The sequence below is a fragment of the Rhea pennata genome, chromosome 15 (assembly GCF_028389875.1).
Source record: "Rhea pennata isolate bPtePen1 chromosome 15, bPtePen1.pri, whole genome shotgun sequence".
Classification (NCBI taxonomy): domain Eukaryota; kingdom Metazoa; phylum Chordata; class Aves; order Rheiformes; family Rheidae; genus Rhea; species Rhea pennata.
This window is the reverse complement of record NC_084677.1, coordinates 11,732,840-11,757,677: the sequence shown is the minus strand read 5'-3', so window position 1 is coordinate 11,757,677 and position 24,838 is coordinate 11,732,840. Positions and strand designations below refer to the sequence as shown.

The 24,838-nt window shown below is 35.9% G+C and overlaps 2 protein-coding genes across 6 annotated transcripts in view; one reads left to right on the top strand and one right to left on the bottom strand.

The window, feature by feature from the left end:
- The window catches only part of CCZ1 (CCZ1 homolog, vacuolar protein trafficking and biogenesis associated), a 16,789-nt gene extending 3,902 nt beyond the window's left edge, over nucleotides 1-12,887 (top strand). For both annotated transcript variants that reach the window (XM_062588704.1, XM_062588703.1), the window contains 9 exons: nucleotides 1,387-1,562; nucleotides 3,132-3,213; nucleotides 5,046-5,107; nucleotides 6,090-6,201; nucleotides 6,778-6,811; nucleotides 7,150-7,267; nucleotides 9,977-10,135; nucleotides 11,261-11,388; nucleotides 12,582-12,887. In XM_062588704.1, the coding sequence (XP_062444688.1) occupies nucleotides 1,387-1,562; nucleotides 3,132-3,213; nucleotides 5,046-5,107; nucleotides 6,090-6,201; nucleotides 6,778-6,811; nucleotides 7,150-7,267; nucleotides 9,977-10,135; nucleotides 11,261-11,388; nucleotides 12,582-12,637 (927 nt within the window). In that variant the 3' untranslated portion in view covers nucleotides 12,638-12,887. The remainder of the gene's footprint in view (nucleotides 1-1,386; nucleotides 1,563-3,131; nucleotides 3,214-5,045; nucleotides 5,108-6,089; nucleotides 6,202-6,777; nucleotides 6,812-7,149; nucleotides 7,268-9,976; nucleotides 10,136-11,260; nucleotides 11,389-12,581) is intronic.
- The window catches only part of LOC134147518 (radial spoke head 10 homolog B-like), a 25,655-nt gene continuing 5,598 nt past the window's right edge, over nucleotides 4,782-24,838 (bottom strand). Inside the window, exons 6-18 of one of the 4 annotated variants that reach the window (XM_062588698.1) lie at nucleotides 24,508-24,649; nucleotides 23,880-24,001; nucleotides 22,918-23,107; nucleotides 22,059-22,170; nucleotides 21,248-21,327; nucleotides 21,001-21,143; nucleotides 20,028-20,135; nucleotides 18,725-18,901; nucleotides 17,592-17,643; nucleotides 15,587-15,703; nucleotides 14,156-14,345; nucleotides 13,482-13,713; nucleotides 5,170-5,251 (exon numbers count right to left, since the gene is read on the bottom strand). In XM_062588698.1, the coding sequence (XP_062444682.1) occupies nucleotides 13,512-13,713; nucleotides 14,156-14,345; nucleotides 15,587-15,703; nucleotides 17,592-17,643; nucleotides 18,725-18,901; nucleotides 20,028-20,135; nucleotides 21,001-21,143; nucleotides 21,248-21,327; nucleotides 22,059-22,170; nucleotides 22,918-23,107; nucleotides 23,880-24,001; nucleotides 24,508-24,649 (1,635 nt within the window). In that variant the 3' untranslated portion in view covers nucleotides 5,170-5,251; nucleotides 13,482-13,511. Of the gene's footprint in view, nucleotides 5,252-13,172; nucleotides 13,714-14,155; nucleotides 14,346-15,586; nucleotides 15,704-17,591; nucleotides 17,644-18,724; nucleotides 18,902-20,027; nucleotides 20,136-21,000; nucleotides 21,144-21,247; nucleotides 21,328-22,058; nucleotides 22,171-22,917; nucleotides 23,108-23,879; nucleotides 24,002-24,507; nucleotides 24,650-24,838 lie in introns of those variants that run through there. The other 3 variants (XM_062588699.1, XM_062588700.1, XM_062588701.1) reach the window with 3 other exon arrangements.

The following is a 24,838-nucleotide window of genomic DNA, read 5'->3' as shown; positions in this document are numbered from 1 at the left end:
TGATAGAGTGTAGAAAGCATATATTGATGTTTAAAATTTTGTTCTCTAACAGCTTTTAAAAAATCACACTGACTTAATGTTGTTTCAGTATAAAGAAAAGTACGTTTAGTCTGATTTTCAGGACAGCCTTCTCCTGTGGTTTTTGTTAAAGCCACCATAGCCCTAGAATAAACCCTGTTAGTACAAGAAGTGCTTGTTTGGTTAGCTGATGTATACTTCTGTCTACACCAAATTCAAAAATAGAACATGACAAAAAGGGAAGTAATAGATTTTGATCTTTAAAACATTGCTTTTCTTTGAAGTTCCTACTGAAGATAAACCAGTAATCGCTATAGGTTTGTATAGCAGGAAGAAATCCAAGCAAAATTTGTTTTTCTTCTTCACGGGGGAATTAGAAGTGCTTAGAAAGTTTGGCTGTGCAAGCTGTTCAGTTATAACCTTATTGAGTGAATTTGCTGCGTGCCGATGCTGGGCTTGGACTGCATTGAGCCTCTTGCAGGAAATGAGCCTTAAGTTATAAACTCTTTGTGACAACTGCTTGTCATATTGTCTCTCTAAGTATTGCAAATATGTAAGTGTGATTAAGGATGTTCCTATTCAGTTAGAATTGCATAGGCTCTAGCTATTTTAAGCTAATAAAATTATTCTACAAAGCTGTATAGATAGATTTGATTGGTGCTGAAGGAATGAATGTACTTGCTTGGTTGAGTGCAAGTTTTCGCTTGGTATATAAAGAACTTTGTAATGAGTTAATTTAAGAAATAATTTGCTTTATTTATGCTGCCTTGTGTATGAAACAATTTTTTGTCAGCGTTTTTCTGCTAGTCTAGTATGATAATACTGTGCACAGGGCTAAGCACCGAGGTTCAAAAATGGGATACATGCTTTACTACTTGTTTTTTGGTAATCTGAAATGACTGTACAGCTGTCTCTAGAGGGAGCCATGTGATAATTCATCTTTCACAGAGCACACCATTTGTTAGTGCATCTAAAATCTCATGGTAGAGCTTAAAGTTTATGAAAAAGCAAAATATTAAGAAGGAATCTTTCTTCTGCAGATTGAAAGCTAATGGATGTATCTATCTGCTAATACTTTTATGGAGTTACTTATGAAATTAAATATTACTAAAAAAGGCTGTACTTATATTCTCAAAAGATCTTGAGCTAGCCTTAAAAGCTGTTATCATTATGAATAACTAATAGTAAGTTGCCATCTGGAATCACAGACAAACATCCTAGTGAAGGAGCACTTCATACATGCAGAACTAGAAGGGATACTTGGATTGTTAGTTTGGATTACAGGGGATTCGAGTCAAATCTGTCCTTTAAATCTACACATTGGAAGTTTTCTCAATTCCAAAAAAACAACTCTCTTTATTCTCTTAGTACTTGCAGACACTGCATTTACAGTCTTGTGACCTGCTGGATGTGTTTTGTGGAATCAGCTTCTTTCCATTGGATAAAATGACTTACTTGAAAATTCAGTCATTTATTAACAGGATGGAAGAAAGCCTGAAAATAGTCAAGTATGCTGCATTTCTCTACAATGATCAGCTTATCTGGTAGGTGCTTCAATAACTTGTTTTCCATGTCTTTAATTCCTCATCCTATAAATACATGCGGTAACAGCAAAGTTTTTGAAACAGTGAAAGGGTTGCATGAAAAGGGGAAGCTAAGATTAGCACCCTGATCACTGTTTGTTTAAATATTGTTTCTATTTTTGAGAGAAGATATGTATCTAGAACTGAGATGACACTTACAATTAGTGTGTGTGGGGGGAAATCCTTATTTCATTATTTTCTGCCTTTCCTTCTATACTCCTCCTTTTCCTCACCCTCAACCAAAGATGCTGATTCATTTGAAATCATGTGTTCTAAGCCCTCTATTAGGCAGTTTAAAAACATACTGCTCTCTTAAATGACCACATGCATAGTTTTTTAGTCTGTTACAGTGCAAGTTATCAGTGGCAAAATACTTGAAATCCAACTTTCTCTTTTTATATCAAAATGAAGCAGTGAAGCTTCTTGGCCAGAACATGTACATTACCAGAATTTATGTAACATGATTCAGTATGGATGTAGGTAATCAGGTTGACTATTCTAATTAACTGCTTTTTTAAAAAATAAAATTTTTGTTTGTTTTTAAACTAGGAAAGGTTGTGGCTTGAGCCTTGAAATTAGCAAAGCCTATTCTTATAGTTCTGTATTTTATGCTTCTCTTAAATCAATTAGTGTCTGCCTGCAATAATTCTAGCTTCCAGTTCTGCCAGATATTTATTGAACATAGATGTGAGTCTTGCTCTTAATGAACTACTGAAGATGGCAGTTTTCTATAAAGTTTGTGAAAATTCTGAGCTATCAGTGCTACTCTTAAATTAGGTAGAAACACGGCAAGTGGATCCAAAAGTTATTGAAGAAGGAACAGCAGGCTGACAGACAGGGAGGCATATTGTATAACCCTGGCTTCCATAGGAAACCAGTCAAAAGAATTCATTTATAAATCTATATTTGGTTTTGCAGGGACAACTAAAAGCAATAAGCATTGGATTTACTAAAAGTTATTCTTTAATATCTCCTAGCTCCCTCTGTGGAAAACATTGACAGACTTTGCGTTTTTGACAAAGAAGAATATTTAAGTTTGCAAAATCAGTAGCAACTCTTCAGCTCTTTTAGACTTTTAGGGTATATACTGACATGGCACAACTGCTTATGGCATACTATTTGACTTGTAGCTGGACAACATTATCTTATTCAAAGGCTTTTAGGAATCATAAAAGAATTGCAGCATGTCTCAGATGAGAAACCTTGTTTATTTTGTGGAAAATTTGTTTAAAAAAATCTTTTTACTCTGTGCTTGCACTCTGTAACTGTGACATCAAATATAGATTAATAGCAGGAAATATGACTTTTGTATTTTACAGCTACTTAAGATATGTCTTGAATTTAGCAAAGGAACTAGCTTTCTATTAAAAATGAATATTCTGGGACCAGATGTACTGAGACACTGAAGGATTGCCACAATAGTTTGGTGTGGTGTGCTTTATTGCCTGGATTGTGGCTAGGGGGAAACAGGTGATGTGAGAACTGTAGCACAAACATCATGTGCGTTTCTAATGCTCCCTGATGTTCTAGGAGCGGACTGGAACAAGATGACATGAGAATTCTGTACAAGTATCTCACAACATCTCTGTTTCCAAGACACATGGAGCCTGAGGTATGATGGGCTTTTTGTTTTGTTTTTTTCAGTCTTGTAACACTTAGCTCTAAAATATCAAAAAACAGTATCTCTTTTTTCCTCTTCCTTTAAACTTCAGTTCTGGAGTGCGAAATTTGCTGCTTTTGGAGCACTTAGCTACAAGTATTACCAAGTTTAGTTATCATTTAGAGGGTGACTTTTTCTAGTAATTTGAGTATGGGATGGTGATGGGGACTTTACTGATTGTAACATTGTTACATAGAGTAACAATGGAGACCTTGTGGAAAAAAATTCAGTGAATGTTATATATTGACTTAACTTTCACCTTCAAAAAAAAAAAAAAAAATCTACAAACTGTTCAAGGCTGAGTTGTGTAGAGAACTGAATCCTTTATTACTAGTGGAAAATAGGACTGAAATAAGCTGTGTCTAGCTGCCTTCTCATACACTTCTGTCATTGTGAGAAAACAGCATTTTTATGAAAGTATTATTTAAATTTTAAATAATTAAAGATATGCATTTGAGCCTACTGAAGATGGGTATGATGTTACTGTTTGAAGCCGTGTAAGACTTTAAACATGTGACTTACTAAATTGTCTGTTGTTTTTCTGGTTAGTGAAGCAAGCATCAAATATACTATTTTTGATACACATCTTAGGAATTCTTTACACTGCACAAATACCTAGTAATTGACTTCAGAGCCTCTGTCCAGCAGCTCAGTGTTTGATGAAGAGAGGTTTCACACTGCTTGAAATGAATTTCAAAAATCATGAAACATTATTGACAGGAACTTCTCTTCTCTCCTGTAATAGAATCAAGTAAGCATTTACAGGTATTTTTTAGTGAGCCTTTCAGAGAAGCGCCATTCTACTTAGTGTGTGTGTTGCAGCCATCCAAGCCTGGCATGTGAAGGTGAAGCTGGGAAAGCCTGTTGTTCCCTGAGCTCCAAAAGTCTATACACGTAGCTATTTAATTAGCTGTTACATGATGTTCACAGTTGAAGAAGGAATCTTATGTTTGACTTGAATTTTTATGCCTCAGAATATAAGCTTCAGTGCTAAGAACAAAAAAGAATCATTCCAACAGATGACTGTGGTAATGTATTTTACATTTGCAGTGCTGTCAGTTTGAGCTGATTCTCACTGTAAACACAATTAAGAACAGGAGAGAGTACTGTGGGATAACTGATGACTAAAAAGATCATATAAACACATACTTAATAATTTCAGTGAGCTTTTTGTGAGCCTAAGTAGCTAGCTGGTTAGATGATGCATTCAGTAAGTAATTGAAGGTAGCCTTGTAAGCAGTGTTGCATGGCCTCGTAACTTGAAACACATGTGCTTCTGCTCTTAAACACGATCTTGGTGAGTGCTCAGACATTGTTCTTTGTGTTACTACTACAGGATTTGAGCATAGCAGACACAATGAATGCAGCTGTCTTGCCCACATGTCACTTTGAAGAACTCAAATGCATCAGTTTCACACTTGTGTAGTGAAGATACTTCTGTATTTCACAGTCCTGACAGTACTCACTACTGCAAATGAATTACTTCAGCTAAACGCAAAATACACAAGGAGAGCCATAAGACCAAAGGGAGTTATTTATCCAGAAAAAAGCTCCACAGGCTAAGTTACTAAATTAGTAAACACAAAATCACAATGCCCAGTTCCTTCTGTATCTTGTACACTTTAGCCTTCCTTGTTTATGTTACACAAACAGTGTATATACTTTGATGAATGGTATTTTCTGCAATTGGCTTGCTTGGATATAATTTATAGACAGTCCACAAAAAATAATAGAAAAATACCTCTAAGCAGTTTTCTTTCTGTGCTTGTTCTTTTTTGTTTCAGTTAGCAGGAAGAGATTCTCCAATACGTGCTGAAATGCCAGGAAATCTGCAACACTACGGAAGGTAGCTCTTAGTAACTGCCATCATCTATTTCTATTACTGCTTCCCTTAATGGGAAAATGTTTGAGAGGAGTGAATTTACTCTGGGTCCATGTTCCACACACAGTCCTTCCGCAAGGTTGCACAATGCAGTGCGGAACTTGTTCCCTGGGAAAGAGAGAAGAAGCTTCATTAAAGTTACTGCATGTTTTATTTTTCTTCACTGCTATTCTTAATGTACTGCATGAAAAATTTCAGCACTGTTTAAGTCTCTTCCTTTTAGTCAGACACTTCAGACAGAGGGGCAAAACAATATATTTAGTGATGCCGCCCCCCCCCCCCCCCCCCCCGCAGTCTGTCTTCAGTGTATGAGAGGGGGAGGATTCTGCACTTAGCAGTTGGGCAACATTATTTTGAGTAAGTGATGGTTCTCGATGTCTTTCTCTAGTCATTCTAATTCCCCTTGCCTGACCTATTGTATTCTGTTGGGATGGGGATACTGGTATAGGCTTCTCTACTTCTTACTCCCAAAGTGCATGTGCTTTTAGCACACTACCAATTTGAAGATACAGATAAAAGCTGATTTGAAGATACAGTTGGGAAGTAAAAGAAGAATGCTTTTCCAGTAGCATGAAAAGGGTTTTCAAAGAAATTCACATCTCAAATGTTGAAGGGGTTTTGTTGCTGTTCCCGTACTGATCTGCGCAGTTTATTTTCTTAGTATTATTTTCGCGTGGGCTTTCTGATCCTGTTCCTGTAACTGTTCCTGTAACTGTTTGGAGCGTATCTAATACTATTACATAAATAATACTTTGAAAAATGTATGAGTACTGAGAGAGATAATACACAAAGAGGAAGAGAAGGGCTGTCTGCCTGTCTGAATAGCTGAAAATCCATTGCCTTTATTCATGCATGCAAGTAACTGCTAGTTTCAAGAACATCTGTTAAATAGGAAAAACTGAAGTATAAGAATTAATTGCATCCAACCTATTGAATTGTTTTCTAGGTTTCTTACTGGGCCTTTAAATCTTAATGATCCAGAAGCAAAGTGCCGATTCCCCAAAATATTTGTTAACACTGATGACACTTACGAAGAGCTTCATTTAATTGTTTATAAGGTATTACATTTTTCTCTGATTATTCCTTAGTATTAGGAATGTCTGTACCATGAAGACGACCGTGCTGTGAATTACTTATGAGTTGCATAAAAAGATGCATCAATAGGACCAAATGAGAGCAAAGAGAAGGAAAACTGGAGTTTCTAGCAAGCAGCTTTTAAAACCCAAATCCTCTTCTCCCTGCTCCTGGACCCTCTTCAAAGCAAGCAGTTGTTTTATAAAGTACCAGCCTTCAGTTTCTTTAAGTGGTTTCACACCTGGCTTTGTATTGCACTAATCAATGAAACTAAGAATCAGTTTTTTAAAATGAAATGCAAATTTTGTGCATATGCATGTTCTGCATTTTTAGCAAATTTAATCTTTCTCCTACAAATTAAAATCTTTAACTAGGCTTATAATCTTAACTTTCCTGTATTGTGCAGGATTGCAAAGAGATTTTTCTATTGAATTACTCTAAACAAGATTTTGAACTTAACTGGTTTGTCTGTGTGTGACTTCATGGAAGTATCGTTATGTATTTAGGTAGTTGAGGTAACGTGTTATAAATGGTTTTTTGCTTTAATTTTTCTGTTGCAGGCCATGAGTGCAGCTGTCTGCTTTATGATTGATGGTAAGTACCTGTTAGTATCACTTTTTGGGGGAGCTAATACAAAATGCTGTTAATTACAACATATTTTACTCTTGAAAATACTCAGGTTTATCTCTTATTTAAGCCTGTTCTTCATAAATGCTTTTATAAGCCTTTTTATTCTGCTTCAGTGTTATAAACATGCTAAAATGACTACCTTCCCGACAACCTTCGGGATGATTTGCAAACTGTGTGGCTATAATTGAGGGAAAAATTTGTCCCAGGACTCTCACTGATGGTTAAAGAAAGCAGCTACAAAAAAAATTAACTTCTAGAGAAGAATCTCATCTCATCTCTTCTCTTCTTTAACTGCAATGTAGCTTCAATTCCACCTACACTGGAGTTCTGCCGTAAACTGGACAGCATCGTTGGGCCTCAGCTCACCGTGTTAGCATCAGACATATGTGAACAATACAACATCAACAAGAGAATATCAGGGTTTGTACTGCACTTATTTTCCTATTGCAGTCCTTTATCAAGAGGCTAAAAATTAGTTTTAACAATCTGCTTAAATAATGGTAACATGAGCCCAAACATTGAAAGTATTGAGTTAACTGTGCACCTTAAAGGATGTTAATCTACCTTTCTCTACCTTAAGCATTTATAAAGTGCCTGTTGTTGCATATTCAGGTCTCCCTGAAGTAACAATGTAGATTTTGTTAATTTATAAATGAATGTTGTTGTGTACTCAGATACAGCAGGTGGAACTTCTGGGTTTTGTTGCTTTCATATGTGAGCTGAAACTAGCCGATCCTTGGAAATCATCACTTATGCAGATTATTGCACTTGCACAAATAGTTTCATGCTGGCAAAAATGCAGTAGCTGAAATGGTAGTCTTCTGGGGGCAGGGGAGTGCCCTATGTTGAAGGACAGTATATTACAAAATCTTATGCTTTCAGCTTTTCTGAAAGAAAAACAGAATCTCATAATGTTCCCAAATAGCCTTGGGGCAACTAGTACGTTTGAGTCTTAAAAACATCAGCTTTGTGCTTATCTCCATTCTTTTGCTGATTTCCCTTGACTTCTGTTTTCCAAGACTGCTGTCTTCTGTAATGTGAAAAATAACTGAAAACTTTACTTTTCACTTAAAGTAGAGCTTGATAACTCTAAATATTGCATTAGACTCAAGTACTCACAGCATGGAGAGCTCTTAGCTCTGTTACAAATTCACACTACATGTCTGTCAGACAACCTGGGCATAAGCCTTCCCGGGTAAGTCCTTGACTGAGACAAGAAAATGAAAATCTAGCTTGACCTTTCAGAAGCTTTTTTTTTTTTTTTTTTGTAGTATGCTGTACTTGTGTATCAGGATGTATGGGCTGCTCGTGGTGGTAGTTCTTTTGAAACGAGTTAAGATGTAGCCTACAATCAGATGAGCAGGCTTTGATTTAACCTAGCTTCTCCTGGGGAAAGACCCAAAAAGGTCCAGTGTGGTCTAGTGTATGCAAGTTACTTCAAGGTAACTTTGTTGGGCAAAGACTGTAGCTTCAATAGGACTAAAACTCTAGTCTTTGCTTGTTAATGTTGAGTTATTCCCATGGACCCAGATTCTTGTCATTTCCTTTCTCTTATTGCTTCCTAGCTCTGAATCCTGGGATGGAGATGGAGATGGTCCCCAGTTTTCTCATCTGCCTGGTCTTACTTTATTTCATAGTTCCCTACGTATTCTAGGAGGTGGGGTCAGTGGGATCTGGCTTTTCTTCTTTCTTCCTACAGGTTCAACTCCTGTCCCCTATTCTTCTCCCAACTGTCCACATCCGCACTAAATAACATTCATGTCATATGCCTGGCTTATGTCCAACCTGACACATATCCCAGGTTTTACTGGGATGCTGAAGTTCATTTCTGTGTGTGTATCTATGTTACAAAGAAAGTGGAGTTCTACACACTGTAACAAATTTCATCAAGTAATTTGATATGGGGACTTTCCCGAGTAGATTAGGTGATAGCTACAATACAAGCTTTACAGTCAAGTACTTTTGTCCAAAATTACTGCTTCCTGAAGCACTGTTATGTATGATGGGCGAGGAAAAAAACTTGAATTTTTTTAGTTGTTACTTTAGTCCTGATAAATATAATGTCAAGTGAAAAAGGACGTTAATGTTTTGGAAAATTTACTTTACTTAGAACTATAGTAGAATCTCCATTTTTTAAAAAAAAAACTTATTTTATGGATGTTAGTTGGGGGAACAGGAGTTGCATATGACAACAAAAGAGGAATTAAGCTAAAGATACTGACGTTAGCTTGTACTGATTTCAGCTGTAGCACCCCAAATCGGCAAAATTGTTGGGTTAGAGTAGGATGCACTTGAAATTGTGTCAATCTACTAAATCATTAAACTTGCTTTTTATGTCACCCAGGACTTGGTAAGACTGGCTTTAGCTGCTTTAACTCTTTTAAAGTTTAATGCTATGGTGTCCTGAAAACATGATACAGTTTCTTGACACTAATGCATTTGGGTGACAGAGAGCAAGGGTATCTAGTTGTTTGCTAAGGTGAGTGGTGTCATCGCAGTATCTCCCTCGTTCTAAATAATACATAGCCTGAAGTACCAAATGCTATAGCCAGTTCTTGCCAATCTGCATTATCTGTGGCTTCAACCAACATTACAGCTGTAAGTGAAAGATTTTATATTACCTTAACAAAAGAGAAAGTAGAGGAGGAACAAGGCAGAGGTTTGGAAAAATTCTTATATTTGGCCCACAAAAATGATGGGGGAAAATCTTATCAGCTAGGTCAAGGAAGAATTCTTTGTCTAGAATGTAAAAAAGATGTGACTGGAAGATTCCTCACTGATCACATTAAAGACTCACCACCTATTCAAAGCAGAATTGGACCGACTGATAGGGGAAGGCAGCAAGAAAACAAAATGGCGGCAGAGACAAAATGTCTAATTAGAAAGATAGGAACAAACTACTGCTGAGATGTGAGACAAGACCCTTAGATTCCCCTCTTCTTTTTTATTTACTAGGAGGGTAAGCAACAGAAAGGGGAAAAATGGTTTGTTTGGAGGCTTGCTTTTTTTATTATTAAAATAAAGTCTGATCATGACACAAGTCTTAGGGCACTTGGTCTCTTCCATGTGAAGGTAACTTTAGGATGTCTGAGGTTTGCAAGTCACTTTTTTTTCTTTGAATCTTTCTAGGGCTGAGAAAGAGCCTCAGTTTAAGTTTATCTATTTCAATCACATGAACTTGGCAGAGAAGAGTACAATTCACATGAGGAAGACACCCAGTGTATCACTTGCATCTGTCCACCCTGACCTCATGAAGATTCTCGGTGACATCAACAGTGACTTCTCCAGGTAATGCTTAACTATTTAATAGTCTGTAACTCCATCTGTCAATAACTTTTTTTTCAAATGACCAAAGTCTTTCATGTCTTTTTTGTTTGCCGAAAGCTGTTTGCAACCTATAAGACAAATTGTATATGCAGCCCATATTTAGTCTTTTTTTCTTGCTTACAAGAGGAGTCTGTTCTATGTAACCAAAACCTTTTCATGTCCTTTTTTAAAAAGAAATACTGGGCTAGGACCTTGATAGCCATGGAAATATTTTATCTATTTGAACTTTCAGAGTTAAGCATAATAAACTTAGAAGGGACCTGAAGCCTAGGGCTGTTGCACTTAAGTCATTGTCTTACCTCAGAATAAGTAAAGTAGCAGACAGGAAAACCTGCTTCTGCCTATGATGGGATTATAATACTCTCCTCTGAAATACCTGGCTGCTTTCTGAGATTGGACAATACTTGAAACAGTAACCTTGCCATTACCTTCTCAATCAGCAGTTCTGTAGTAACTGGAGGCCTGTAAATGGTATCCTGCTATCTATTTCAAGATGAAGGAGACCCTCTGTTGCTACGGAAGTTCTTAAAGAACAGAAAAACAAGAAAATGCTGCATGATTGTAGTGCCATACCTGTAACTAGTGACCAGTGCTTTGTCTTGCTCTTTATAATGATAAAATTTGAACTTCTCAAAAAAAAAAAAAAAAAAAAAAAGTTATAAAAATACTGAGTTAGTGACAGCCTTATGTAAGAGACCAAGTTGTTCAGCATGATTTAGTTCTAAGTTTAACAAATAGATAGGTGAGAGTTTAGTATCTTCATACCCTCTGCAGTTTCCGTTACTTGGTCATTGTGTAGCAAAAGATAACACTGTGAAATAGTACCTATTCTCCATAGAGTTAAGGAGGTTTTCTTCAGAGCACTGGAGTGTTTGGCTGATGGACAAATTAAAAACTTACTCATCTGGTGATATGATGCTTTCAGCTAGATTATGAAGTCTTCATCCTGCTGTTCTTGACGTTAGGCCATCGGTTTACTTTTGGATTATTCATAACCATTAGGAGAACTTACATTTGTTAAAGACCAACTTGCTGCCATCTTCTTGAGATACTGTTCTTAACACATGCTTCTGAAACTCTTTTCAGAGCTGACGAAGATGAGGAAATTATTGTGAAGGCAATGAATGATTACTGGGTAGTTGGGAAAAAGTCTGACCAGCGAGAACTGTATGTCATTTTGAATCAAAAAAATGCAAATTTGATTGAAGTTAATGGTAAGGATTGTCCTTTATTATCCTTTAAATACAGTTACTACTAAAATATACGTCCCTGGAGAAGTAATAAGATCCATCTCATGAGAAATTTAGAGACGGATTGATCTATAACAGACCATCTAAGTTCGCATAAGGTTTTAGTCCATCTTCTAGCTGCTATGAAAGAACAACATAAATATTTAGCGGAGATTCTTAATTATTAATCAGCTATTCTTCCTCCTTGAAATAATAGAGGAGTGCTCTATGAGTTTTGTTTAGGAGTAATTAATGAAGTGTATTACAGGTGAGAGGTGAGTATATTTACATCTGACTTAGGTGGGTTTTTTTTTGTTTTTCTTTTTAAGTCAGTGATCCATGGGTGGGTTATTTGTACATAATGTCTTTTTCCTGCTAGTGATCCTCATTCCATTATTGTGGAATTACTAATGTTGTTTTTAAGACTAATTGATTCTGACTAAAAGTGCAAATGAACATTTTAAGATGTAAAAGCTTTTAAATAGACTGATTTTAAAGAAAAATTACAATTTAGGTATTACGTTACTTGCAGTAATGGCAAGGGGTTAGTGTTTTAACAGAAGCCAATGCTCTTACTTGGAAGATGGGAAAAGTTTATTAATATTAAGAAAGCCTACTAAACTAAATTTTGGAAATAGGGTCTGGTGAAGTGCCTTTTTTAATGACTGCTAATTGTCTTTCAGGATCAAAATTGCTGTATAGAAATACTAAATGAGTATTTCTGTGTCCGATAGACTTAGAAGTACTTCTAACCCTGAAATATTGCCAGCTAAGTAGCACAACACAAAACTTCTGGTGACCGATTTTTACAGGCTACAGTAATCCCTCCAATATTTCCCTCTCCTGAAGCAGTAAAATTGTACCCTCTTGCGTGGAAGCTAGCTCTTCTGCTGTCGCAGTGTAAAGGTTTAACAAGATAAATGGCGCAGCAGCAAACTGAAGTCACCAGTTATGCTTCAGCCACTTAAAATACAACTCACATTTCAGACAGTCTGAAACTTCAGACTTAAATTCTCTTACTGAAAACTATAAAATGGATAGGTCTATTTCTACCCTAAACTCTATAGAGTTTTTTTTTTCTTCTTTTTGAATTGAACTATATTCTCTGTGATGATCCCAAGAGTTTTTCTTACATGGGCTCTTGTAAAATAACATTTTTGTTTTTGTTCTTTTAACAGAAGAAGTGAAGAAACTTTGTGCAACACAGTTTAATAATATTTTCTTCTTGGATTGATCTGCAAAGGGCTGATTTATCAAAGATGTCAACATAAGACTCTTGTTCAACATGAAAAGTTATTAGTCATATTATTGACTGGAATAATGACAATAGTAAAGCAATACTTGCTTTGTAAGAATCAAATTTCTACTAAAATCTGTAAACTGATCGTAAAATTTTTAGATTTTAAAAATGTTTATGTGCAAGCTAATTAAAACCAGTCTGAATTCATCTGTACCATTCCATTCTGATATTGTTATGTGAATATTTTACTGGAAAATAAAATTAATAATTGTTAAACTTTTAAGTGCATTTTTTGTTTCTCTGTGACTTCTTAGTAATTTTTTACCATGTGAAACTAGATTATTAATTACAAGAGACTTTTGACCTATGTTTAACACTAGATCTCATATGTTCTAGCTTCATCTATTCTTAGCTCTTGCTTCAACTTATTTTGGTTTTTTGTTGTCAAATACTTGCATAAAATTAATCACCAGCTGAAATTACTAGACCACAAAGAATGTTTATGCAGTATTTCAATTATATAGACCATATTTTAAGCAGAAACTATTTACAAGGGAAATACAGAAGTGATATCCCATCTCATAGCTGTATCACTGTGACACTGATGGCATTTTTAGCAAATAGAGTCAATACTCACTTCTGGAATAGCCTTGTTTATTTATGTAAGGGGTAATACTCATGTGTTGCTCATTATTCAAGGCCATTGGTGTAAGAGCAGATCACTGGCCATGAAGTTCTTTCAGCCAGAAACTGGAAAATTTTATGCAAATAGCTTTTATAGCACTTGCATTTCAGATGTTACTGGAAGTGTTTTTTCCTTCAAAAAGCACTTACGTACTTGAAGCTTCAGTAGTCCTTATTAGAAGATTTACTTTTTCTTTTTCTTTGTCCCTGCAGCCACCTTGGTACCACCTGGCTGTGGTACAATGGGTGCCTCTTCCTTTGGAGGAGTTACTAACTGTGCAACAGACTCTGACTCCTGAACTGCTGCGCTCTTGAGCTCAGATGATGCTTTTTCTGCTGTACCTTCTTGTCTTTTTGCCTCTTCTGCTCCTCTTCGAGCAACAAGTCTAAGCAAACAAAGCTTAAATTTACTAAGTCTCCCATACTTCAGTACATACAAAGATTTACGCTGGCTAAGCTAGTATACGCTTGTATTTGTAGTATGACTAGGATGAAATATTTTAGAGAATCAGAGTCCTTCTAGTTACCACTTTAAGTCTGACCTGGACTATGCAAAAATAACTTCAGCTGAACTTGCTTCATACAGAGCAGGACTCAAGATCACCCTGTAGCCTGAAGGCTTCCTGTGTTCATTATCCCTTATGACAAATGCAGATAAATTATTTTCTTCTTGTTTTATAAGCAGTCACACATTAATTACCTTCTGGATACTGCTTATTATCTCTGGATGATATGTGTCAGCTACGGTATGCTATACTACTTTCATTAAGGCAGATTACACAAATTCGTGTATAATTAGAAAAGCCATCCCTAAGATAAAATACTCACTTTGCCAGCTCCTCATCCTTCAGTTTCCTCAGCTCAGCTATTTCAGCATCCCGAGTTTGATTTTCTTTTATTTTTTCCTTCAGCACTTGTTCATGCTGGTAGGCAGGAAAGAACTTACTCATAAAAAAGACTTGCACCTGACACAGCTGTAGACGGAGTTCCTGATTTTGTTCATTTTTGTCTAGTTTTCCTGTAACATGTAAATTACACAGTTTTTATTTAACAAGATATCTCTATTTCAAACTCTTCTTGGGCTACAATACTTTAGATATGATGCTCTGGAATGGAAAAGTCTGGCTGTACTGGTTATGATGTTCTCAGTCTCTCCACATTTGTGGGTGATGCACACTTACTTGCTTTTGCATGGTACAGAATATGCCAAATGTGAGAAACTTTTAAATAATGTGCATAACAGGGAAAGGCCTTTTTGTGGTTCTTCAGAGCTACTGGTCTCTGGGTATGGCACCAGAACATAAACCTTCCCCTTTAATCTTATCATAAATATCTTAATTTCATAGTAATCTGATGCCAGTTCAGCATCTATAACTCCTGTACATGGGGGAAGTGAGGGAAGAACATAACTACACAAAACAACCTAACTGCATGCAAGCATATGTGATTTCCAAAAAATGACTGCATGAAACATTTCCTGTAGCTAATCTGCTGGGGCCCATCTGTTGGTTCTTTAAGAGACAAAGATGTTTTCTGATCTGTAACTTCTCAGTCATCAGATTCCTGTGAGAGAGGTGATGATTGCACAAAGAACACATTGTCTACTTATGTTCTTGGACTGGGATTCTTTATGTGTAGAAATGTTAACAAGCACAGAGCATTAAGAGATGAGATTGGCCAATCACCCAGAAGGGAAGTGATTGTATACAAAGTAACATTTTCACTATTCTCACCTAAACTCTGCATATGAAAACACTCCTCCTGATTTCTCTTCTGCGTGAATGCAGACCTGTCGTAAGGTAAAACATTCTGTCCCAGCTAACAGAGACAGATCACTCCTGAATACATCATTAATAACAATTCTTATCCTAAGTAAAAGAAGCAAGGGATAGTAGTAGTATCTTTTATTTAGCCAGAGATATGGGGGGGGAGGAAGGGAAAGAGGAAAAACAGGCTTGTAGATTCATCTTTCCATAGAGTAAATAACAATTAAAGTTTATAGATGCTCTACAAATAGAAAGTGGCATTTTAAAACTGTAGAAACTTCAAAAGAAAAAGTACTAAAACTTCTCATTTAATTGGTTTTTAAGTTTCATTTCCTTAAAAAAACCTCCTCTAGAATTAATGTTCACTTACTGCCCTCTTGTGACAACCTGAGATCTGCATGCATGATTAAAATTTCAGTTCAAGAGTTACAAATCAAGAGCTACAAATCTTTTTATTATTATTATTATTATTTTATTTATAGTACTGCTTTACCTGTCAATTCTTTTCCTGGGCAGAAACGCCGTCCTTTTTCTGAATCCCTGCTGAACAATGACTGAGTATCTTTGACATCTGCATGTGCTGCATGGGGCAAGAGTGAAGTATCTGATACTGCAAAAAAAGAAAATTACAATGGCTTTATCTGCAGTTCTGCACATTAAACATCAGTGTTGGTCCTCAGTATAAAAAAATACAAATCATCATGATGTATTAGGTAGACCTGTGGCTGAAATTGTTTATAATGAAGAAACACTGCTCAGTTCAACTTCCTGTTTCTATCCCCAAATGAGTGCAACAGAGCAGGAAGAATTTATTTTGAAAAAGCCTTTGAGTTATTTTTAAGAAGGTGTTACAGCCTGTCACTAGAAATGAGCTTACTGATGCAATTTATGAGCACAAATATTCTGCCTCATGATATACACTCTGGAATGGTACACAAAGCATCTGTGCAATTGTAACTAGGATGATATGGGAGGGACATTTAACTGTCATATAAGAAAACGGGGAAATTTTCCGAAGGTGTTATTGCAAAAGACATAGCAAATACATCTGTGTTTATTAGTTATATTAGTATGATCAGACAGTGATGTAAACTTGGAAATAATATGCATCCATATTTCATTAAGTATCATCTGCGTATTTTTGCTCCAAAAACTTCTTCAAAAAGCTCCATGCAGACCAAAAACATTCAGCCTGAAATTGTTTAAATGTATACCTATCACTGTAGTTATGAGAAAATAAATAAAAATACTAATTATGCATATTAAAATCCAGACTCGTTCTCAGTTCATATGTTCTATCACCCCTTCCAGTAACTCAACAAGGCTTGTTAGCTTCAGGGTAGAATTGCGTAACACGGCTGAGTTGCTTCTGCTGCTGGACCAGGTTTGATGAATTTGTGCTATGTACCATCTTCTGACTCTCCTCCTTCAAACTAACATCTTCACTACGTACAACCAACTTTTAAATACACTCACTAGTTAATACAATAGTATTCATGTGAACACTAATTATTACTGCAAGATTCTAGCATTTTTATTCCTTATAAACATTAATGATGTGATTATCTGTACAAGTGTGATTTCATGGATTGGTTCTGAATATTACAGGTAACTTTTTGAGAGATGTGAGAGAAGAGGAGCTCGTAAGTGCAGCCAGCTGACAGTGAATGCAATTTGTTGCTATTTTATATATTAACAGTACCACTACCTGCCCATTTTCTTGATATCTAGCAATGGACTAGAAGGAACATTAAGTTTGCCAGTAACAGAAGTAGAAAAATGCGGGAAACAGACTGAGGCAGCTGGGCAACATGTCAGTACAGGAATAAAGCCCTTCAGCTGCCTGGAGGAGTGACATAGTGAAGAGCATGAATTTTAGTGTTGCAAGTCATAGCAAGCAAACTGCAGAGGGGAATTTCCCTGTAAAACCTAAGAATTCCTTTGAATAGTCTCCCCACACTACACCTTGCAGTCAACAGCATTTGCTCAGCTCCAGCTAAGCCAGCACACGGCCATTGCTCCTAATAACCCATCATGACCCTTCCTCTCATCTGCTCAGGTTTCCTCCTCTGCCCACTTGCCCAGAGCAGAAACACAGAATCCAAAGATGCTGTCTAGAAGATGAAAGCAGAGTGATGGAGAGTCAGCTTATACAAGACAAACACATCGAATCAACATCTGAGGCAAGAAGAGCTAATAACAAGAATAACCTGTGAGTGTTCAAATAATTAAGTTCTAGACCTAAAAAATTAATAAAAAACACTCATATTCAAATAGATGATCTCAACAGGGAGGAACAATTCTGAAATCCTCACAGCACATGAATGTAAAGAGTTAAGCCTTGCCATAACTGCAAGACTGAATGCTGCTTCCCTCTGTACATGTACAACTGTTCCAGTGATCATCTATCTTTTTAATTATCTTTAAAGTTGTAGCAAGAGTGAGTCTCCTCTAGCACCACTGATTATAAATGCTACAGAATGAACTCCAATACTCACCCATATGAAATTCTTGAAAAGACAGCCCTCTGTCTTCACAGGGTCTCAGTGACTGGCAAGAAGTTTTGAATTCAGTTATTAAATGCCTGGGCTTATGTTCAAATTAAAAAATGAAATCACACTTCAAATTAAAAACTGAAATCACACTGTCCATTTAAGCCACGCAAGTTTCTATCCACAAAACATTCTAGAATAGTAACAGCCACTACACTGACAGACAAGAAGCTGCCAAGAAAGTACATTCTGCAATTATAGCTATTTCAAAATATTTAATTTACAATAGTGTTTCAGTTTCAAAAATTGTGCACTTTCTCTCTGACATCAGCCAGCAAAGCAGGATATCCTATTTCAGACAAAGTATAAAGAAATAAAAGCTCCTGTTCCTAGACATGTCCCTCTATTCTTATGTGTTCCTCTGCTTGACACTAAGTCCTCTATGCCTGAGGAAACAATAATAGATTTCTCTTCCTGAATATAGGAATATACTCCAGGAATTATAACCAGTGAAAAGGAGAGCAGCACTCAATAGTTTATCTGAGAATAAAGCTTTGAAAAGTTTTCTACTTTCTTCCCAAGCATTTTCTGCAGCCTGATGATATCATTCTTTTTTGGTAAGTGATAGCAACTCCCTTAATAACTCAGGTCAAACACAATTCTATTTTGTAAATACCAGTGTATTTTCTAAATAACAAAAATTTATAAATTCTGTTTGATTTCTGTGATTCCAAGATAAAATAGTAATCTTATCCTTATTATCTTACCCTGGAATCACAGATAAAATAGGACATTTTTGTTCTTGGACTATCAAGAGTCTTATGACACTCATATTCAGATACATTTACTTCACCATCCGATTCCACCCATGTTTGAAAGAATACAACCTTATTGGGTATGAAACTGTAAAGTCAGCGAGTTTAAAAGTTTTGGAGTATGTTTCTAGGAGTATGTTTCCTGTGTGAAAGCATATTCCAGCTGGCTTTTATACTCTCACCTACACTCTAGTTCTACCAGGAAGGGAGGAGAAAAAAATATCAGCTTACGTGAAAAGAGGAACTCAATTTCTACGTCTCTCTGGCTTTGCTCTGAAAGTGGACATGTAATAGAGGTGTTTATAAAGTCTACAAGAACTCTACCTGGGACAGAAAATACTCTGGGTACTGAGTCATAGTTGCGGTTCCCTCGGAGAGCTTTCCAGTTCTAAAGCTACCTCCTTTCTGACTATCAAGATCTCCTTGCTGCTTAATCACATCATTGGTAACATACACCAGAGCACAATCCAGAAGAGCTTCAACAAATTCAAGAAAAACCAACTAGAGTAAAACAAACATAGTCATCCATTAATTCATTTTTGTAAAAATCTCTTCATTATGGCCACATGTCCAAACAAGTAAAGAATTCTAAACTACTTATTGAGACTCACTGGCATCTCTGCATTGGCATCACCACATCTTCTCAAATATCCTTTTTTCTGAAGAGAACTTATAAATGGCTAAAGCTCAAAAAAACAGCAGGTGATATACTGTGTTATGCCTTTGACTTACTTTGACTTACACAAGTCAAATTAAAATAAAACACTGCATGATTATTGCTGGAATTTTATCTAGAATTAGGAGAAATTTTTCTCTGTGATTTATCACAGTTATTGTTATCATCTAAAATAGTTTAATTGTATGCAACACCAAGAAACTCCAACAAAGGATGTACAATGAATCCTTTAGTAATACTTACACTTTTGTGTTCAGTTTATCAGATACTGATTAAAAAAATAAACTCAGCAATATCATTTACAGTAGATCATCATTGGATAAGAGCTAACTCTTTAAGGCTGAAGGCCCTCTGTAGCAGGTGAGCTGTCAGGCAGTGCAAGAGTCTCCTATAGTTATTACTTTACCCTATATGTTCAAGATGCAGTAATTCACATATCACTCAGGAGGTTTCTCAGATCATCCAGGATTTCCAGGATCAGTGGGCTCACACCTTAACTGCTGACCCATTTTAACATCTCCTACTCATGCCTCAGTAGTTAGAAGTGCTGAGGCTCATCCTCATCCCTGTGTAGCCACCGCATGCATGGGTTGCATATGGGGCAAGTGCCTCACAAACACAAAACTATTATTAGCAGCAGCCACGAGATGGAATTTCACTCTCTTTGTCACAGTACTCTTGAGGCGTATTTGTATGTTCAGTGCACAGGTATGCTGAGGGTGTGCAAAGACGGGCAAGACAGTTAGCAAAACATGGAAGAACGAGAAAGAAACTAGGCAGAGCAAAGAAAGATAAAAAAAGATCCTTAAAGTTTGTACTCTTTTTTTTTTTCATAATAAATTAGATTCTTTTCCTGTTCTGGCAGATAGATCAGTATTTGCAGGATTTCCTAAAATTCATATTAGTTGTTCCTGTAGCAATGAACTATTATGTGCTTTCTTCCATACACACCTCCTGCTCCAGGTTGCTGATATTGCCATCACATAGAAAGGGATGGTCTTTGACAAGTATTTCCACAAGTCTTGGAGCAGTTAATTGCTTGCTTAGAAGCTTGAAATCCTGTGCAAGATAAAATATTAAGTGTTCGCAACACTTAAGCGTTCCCACATCGACCTAATCTAAATCCCTTTAAGGCCTGTGTGAAAATTTCTAGTGGTTTCAAGTGACACCTCCAGCACATAATTAATGACAGAGTAAAATCCTGGCCTTACTGAAATCAACAGAATTTTTCCTAGATGACAAACACAGTGCTAAGCGAGAGCTTGTGAATGCTAATAAATAAAATTATCAAATATTAGAATTTTGCCATCTGATTTCTTTTTTTCAGAAAAAAAAGATAAAATAAAAAATAAATCAAAAGGCATTTATCCCAAAGAGGCCTGCTAAAGAGGCATCACATTTCCAGCAGCAAACACAGGCTTGGATTTAATCAGTGAAAGCCTGCCCCAAAACACAATCACACCAATGAGAGTCATTCCCCGACTTCACTGTAATCTGGACCTGTCCCTGAATTATAGTTTTAGAAAAGAATCTCATGTCCACGATGCAATATATACTTTAAATTAATAAATTATTAAAATGCTTTAATGGGTTATTTCAAGAGCTGCCAATCTTGAGTTCTACCACCATGACATGTTAGTGCATAATTTTTATGGGAAGAAAAAAAAATCACTAGCAAAAATATTTATATTCACTTAAAAAAAGTACTTGTCTGGTTTCAAACAAGAAATCAGAATGTGATCTTGAAAAGGACCACTGCTCTCCATAGTAACTGTCCCTCTTACATCTGTTGGACAGTTCATACAAACATTACTCATACCTGTATGATTCACAGGAGCTACAGGAAAATTTCAAAATGACTGTATAAACTGAACAAATGTGCACTTAGCCAGATCAAAAACTAAAAAAAAAAGTAGATAATTACTTTCAACATCCAAAGGAAATATCTCATTTTCATTGTGGGTTCAAACGGAGGCTTAGTACTTGGTCTACAAAAAGCTCTGTATATTTCCCAGCATTTGTCAATGTAGCTCATGGCACAAACAGCACGTTCAGAAAATAAAATACCTGTAAAAATTAATTGAGAAAAAATAACAATCACTCTAAAGCTCTGATGTATTTACTACTAATTGATTAATTCTGAACCACAAAGAAGAAACATCATTACTTACCCTGCATATGACAGGCAGTAGGAACAACATTCTTGGACATCATTTCTAAGAAACACTTATGCAGATAAGGACCCTCTTCTCTGCAGTTGAAACAGAAATACATGCTCTTTGCTTTTGCACACGGAGTATAATGGGCGTTATTTTTACAAGTACCCTTTACAAGTACATTTAATCTGCAAAAATTTTACAATAGATTTTTCTCAAACTCTTCAATTAAATTTAGGACTCTCTTGCAAAGAGTCTTGCCCAAGAACAGCTTGCATTACTGCCCTCTTAAACGGAATCAAGGAGAGAAGATTTACTTTTATGTATGTAGCTCATTGTGAAAGATATTATATAATTCATGTAAAAGGCATGAAGTAAAATTTTCAAAAACACCTCCAGGTAGTAGGATCAAGAGTCCAACTGAAATTCCAGAGTCTACTCTTCTTTTTTTTCTCTTAATTACTATCTGCTAAAATTTAAACTGAATAATAGAAGATTATATATATAGTTACATAGTAAGAACCAGTCTCCAAAAGCACTAATACACTGAGAGCATGGTTTCTGAAAAAAAATAATAATAATAAAATAAATAAATAAATAAATAAAAAAAAAACCTTATACCAAATACAAGTGCAGAATGAAACTCTGAAGTTATCACTGGGACTCTACTTTGCATGGTATCAGCACAGACAACAGAAAGCAAATGAACAAGTAAGAGTGCAAGGGTAAGCAGATGCCTCGAACAAAGCAGAATGAAAAGAGAGGATGCCCTGGCAGGAACTAACTGATTACACTGAAATTAATTTCACTAAAAGATGAAACTTACTTGTGCTCCTCATGATAAATATGAAATGCTAAATGAATAAGGCAAGATAAAAATCTTCTGAACAGTAAGGTTTCATATGGAGAATGTATCTCTTCTAGTGGTATTTTATCACCTACAAAAAAAGAAAAAATAATCTCTATTGCTATCACTGACATTACAAAGCTTATATTGACACAGGCCCGTAAGACTCTCTTATCCTCTCACTTTCCACCTACCACAGTGCTACAATGCTCCTGGAATAATCAGACCAGACACAGCACTGCTTCCAAATGAGCAGAACAAGGCAGCACCGCCCTTCTAAAACTGAATTTTAAGTTCTCTTTCTGGAAATTCATCCCCACAGCATATGGGAATCAAGGGGGAAGTGAAGTTGGAATTAATCCCTTCTTACATGAGGGACACTGAAATACATCTTTGCGATAAAGGCCCACAGAAGCTCTAAGTGGAACCAACTCATTTAGTGGCTCTACAGAAGGGAAAGGAAAAAAGAAAAAAAAAGAAACTTCAAGAACACTGGGGGAAAAAAAAGACTATTTTTCTTCTACTTCTCTTTCTCAGATCCTCTAAACATTTTAGGTAAAAGTAATGGCAAGACCAGAGGATAATACAATTTTTGAACTGTTGAATCTTCAGAACAATTTTTAAAGTGTATTTTTATGTTGCATTTTCTCACCTAAGGCCCTAAAGTGCCTGGATAAATGCTAATACATCCAGCAAGAACATAAGCACACAGAGGGACATGCTCAGGGCCATTGAACTACCAGGGTTGAGCTATCAGAAGAACTTGCCACTCCAACTTCCCACAGCTTATTATTAAAATTCCTGAATTCTAGTCCCCCTAGTCAATAGAAATACGAACCACTCAATATCCGGTCCACTTCAGCAAGAGTTAAGTTGCAATGATGAAACTGGCAGTCCTTCAGAAATCTCCAAAATTGGAGCTTAGTCATGAGGAAGGTATTGTCAAGGGAATGATCACAGCCTAAGCTGCTGTAGAAGCTGTAAATTCTTCTCAGTTCTGTCATATGTCTCAACACAGCAAATTCTACCTGAACAAAGTAGTATAAGTTCTCATGGCAAGCAGGGCTCAGCATCTACCAATCCCCTAATGGGGCATAATATTTTTTATCTCCTGACTTCCAAAAATATACTCCTGGTTAAGTTCTCACAAAAATATTACCCAAATATATTTATAATAAATATTGTTTGGTGGCTGATAAAAATAAATCTATCTGCCAATAAACCTTTATACCTCTCTCTACATATCAAACCCATTAACAATAAACACTTTGCCAGTCACAGTAAAAAGCATATAAACTGCTGCACAAGGGAGGTAAAAGACACCAACATAAGAGTAAGCAACTTGCATGATACAGCTCGGTAGCAGTATTTATATAGATAAATGGACAACTTTGTGTCGTTTTTGAATAAGAAGCATCTAACAGGAATCACTGTCCCTTGTACTAATAAAAGACAGTGTCATCTAATAGGTTTGAAATTAAAATCTTCTCATTCAGCAACACTGGACTTAGTATATGCAATGCATCAGTGGAGACCCTGTCCAGACTTTGCAGTAACTAAAAGTAGATGATGAGTACCCTTCCAGAAAGAAGAACATATTTTTTATTCCCTTCTAGTGGAGCTCAGGAATACACAACACTGTTTCTTCATTCTTTTTGCCTGTATATTTTCACTGCCTTCAGATTTTGGATAATTCTTGAATGCAAAGACTTACTTTATGCAAATAAATCAGAAATAAATTAAAACTATGTGAAACATACCAGCAGAAAAAACTGAAAATACCAGACAACAGGTTCTTACTTGCTTCACTTCTTCTTGTCTCTCTTCCTTTGGGAAGAACTCAAGCAGTGAAGATATATCTAATTCAATATTTGGTCCCAGAAGAGAAGTATTTCTTAAGCCAAGAACCATTCTGATGGTTTCTAACAAGGAAGTAAATTAAAATAAAATGAAATTTTCAAAATTTCAAAAATATACAAGCAAAATAAAACATATTATTGTTTCTTATTTTACTGACTTTAGAAGGAGAATAACAGTCTTTTAAGGTGATAAGTAGATATTTAATAATCAACACCATAACCATTAAAGAGCCATCTAGGCAACTCTAACTATTAACCAAAAGAAAATGCTGATATCACAAATGCTGATATTTATGAAACTTCCAGGCTACAGTGTTCCAAAATCATAAAAAGATTTGTTATGATCATGTCACTCAACTTGAAGTGTCACGGACAACAAAGAAGAAGCATGGGAACAAAATGCGTTAATTAAAAGATAATTCTCTTCTTTATCAAAGTTCTTTGAAAAAAATATGTCTGGCTCTTGAGTAAGTACGAACAGCTCGATATTATTTTTAGAAAAGTAACAACTAATGAAGTAATAACTAACAAATGTGAAGTTCAATTTGTTGCTTTCTTAGGCTGCTTACCAGTGCCCAAAAGACTTTGTGTGCAAATCGAATTCATATCTTGTACATTCGAAGCATTCACTTGAAAAGCAGGATATTCTGCTATATGATCATCTACAAACTCTCCTTCATAAACATGCCCATTCTTGAAGACAAACTTCCCCTACAGACAGACTCATTTGATTAATTTCAATACAAATTTTCCCATTTAATGAAAGATCAATAAAAACAACACTAATGCTCTAAATTAATTTTCTGTATAAGAATCTCTGTTAAAATGCAAAATATGTGATAACATAAAGCAAAGAATTTTTCTTACCCAGTTTTACACAGTACTTTGTCACTTGTTAAT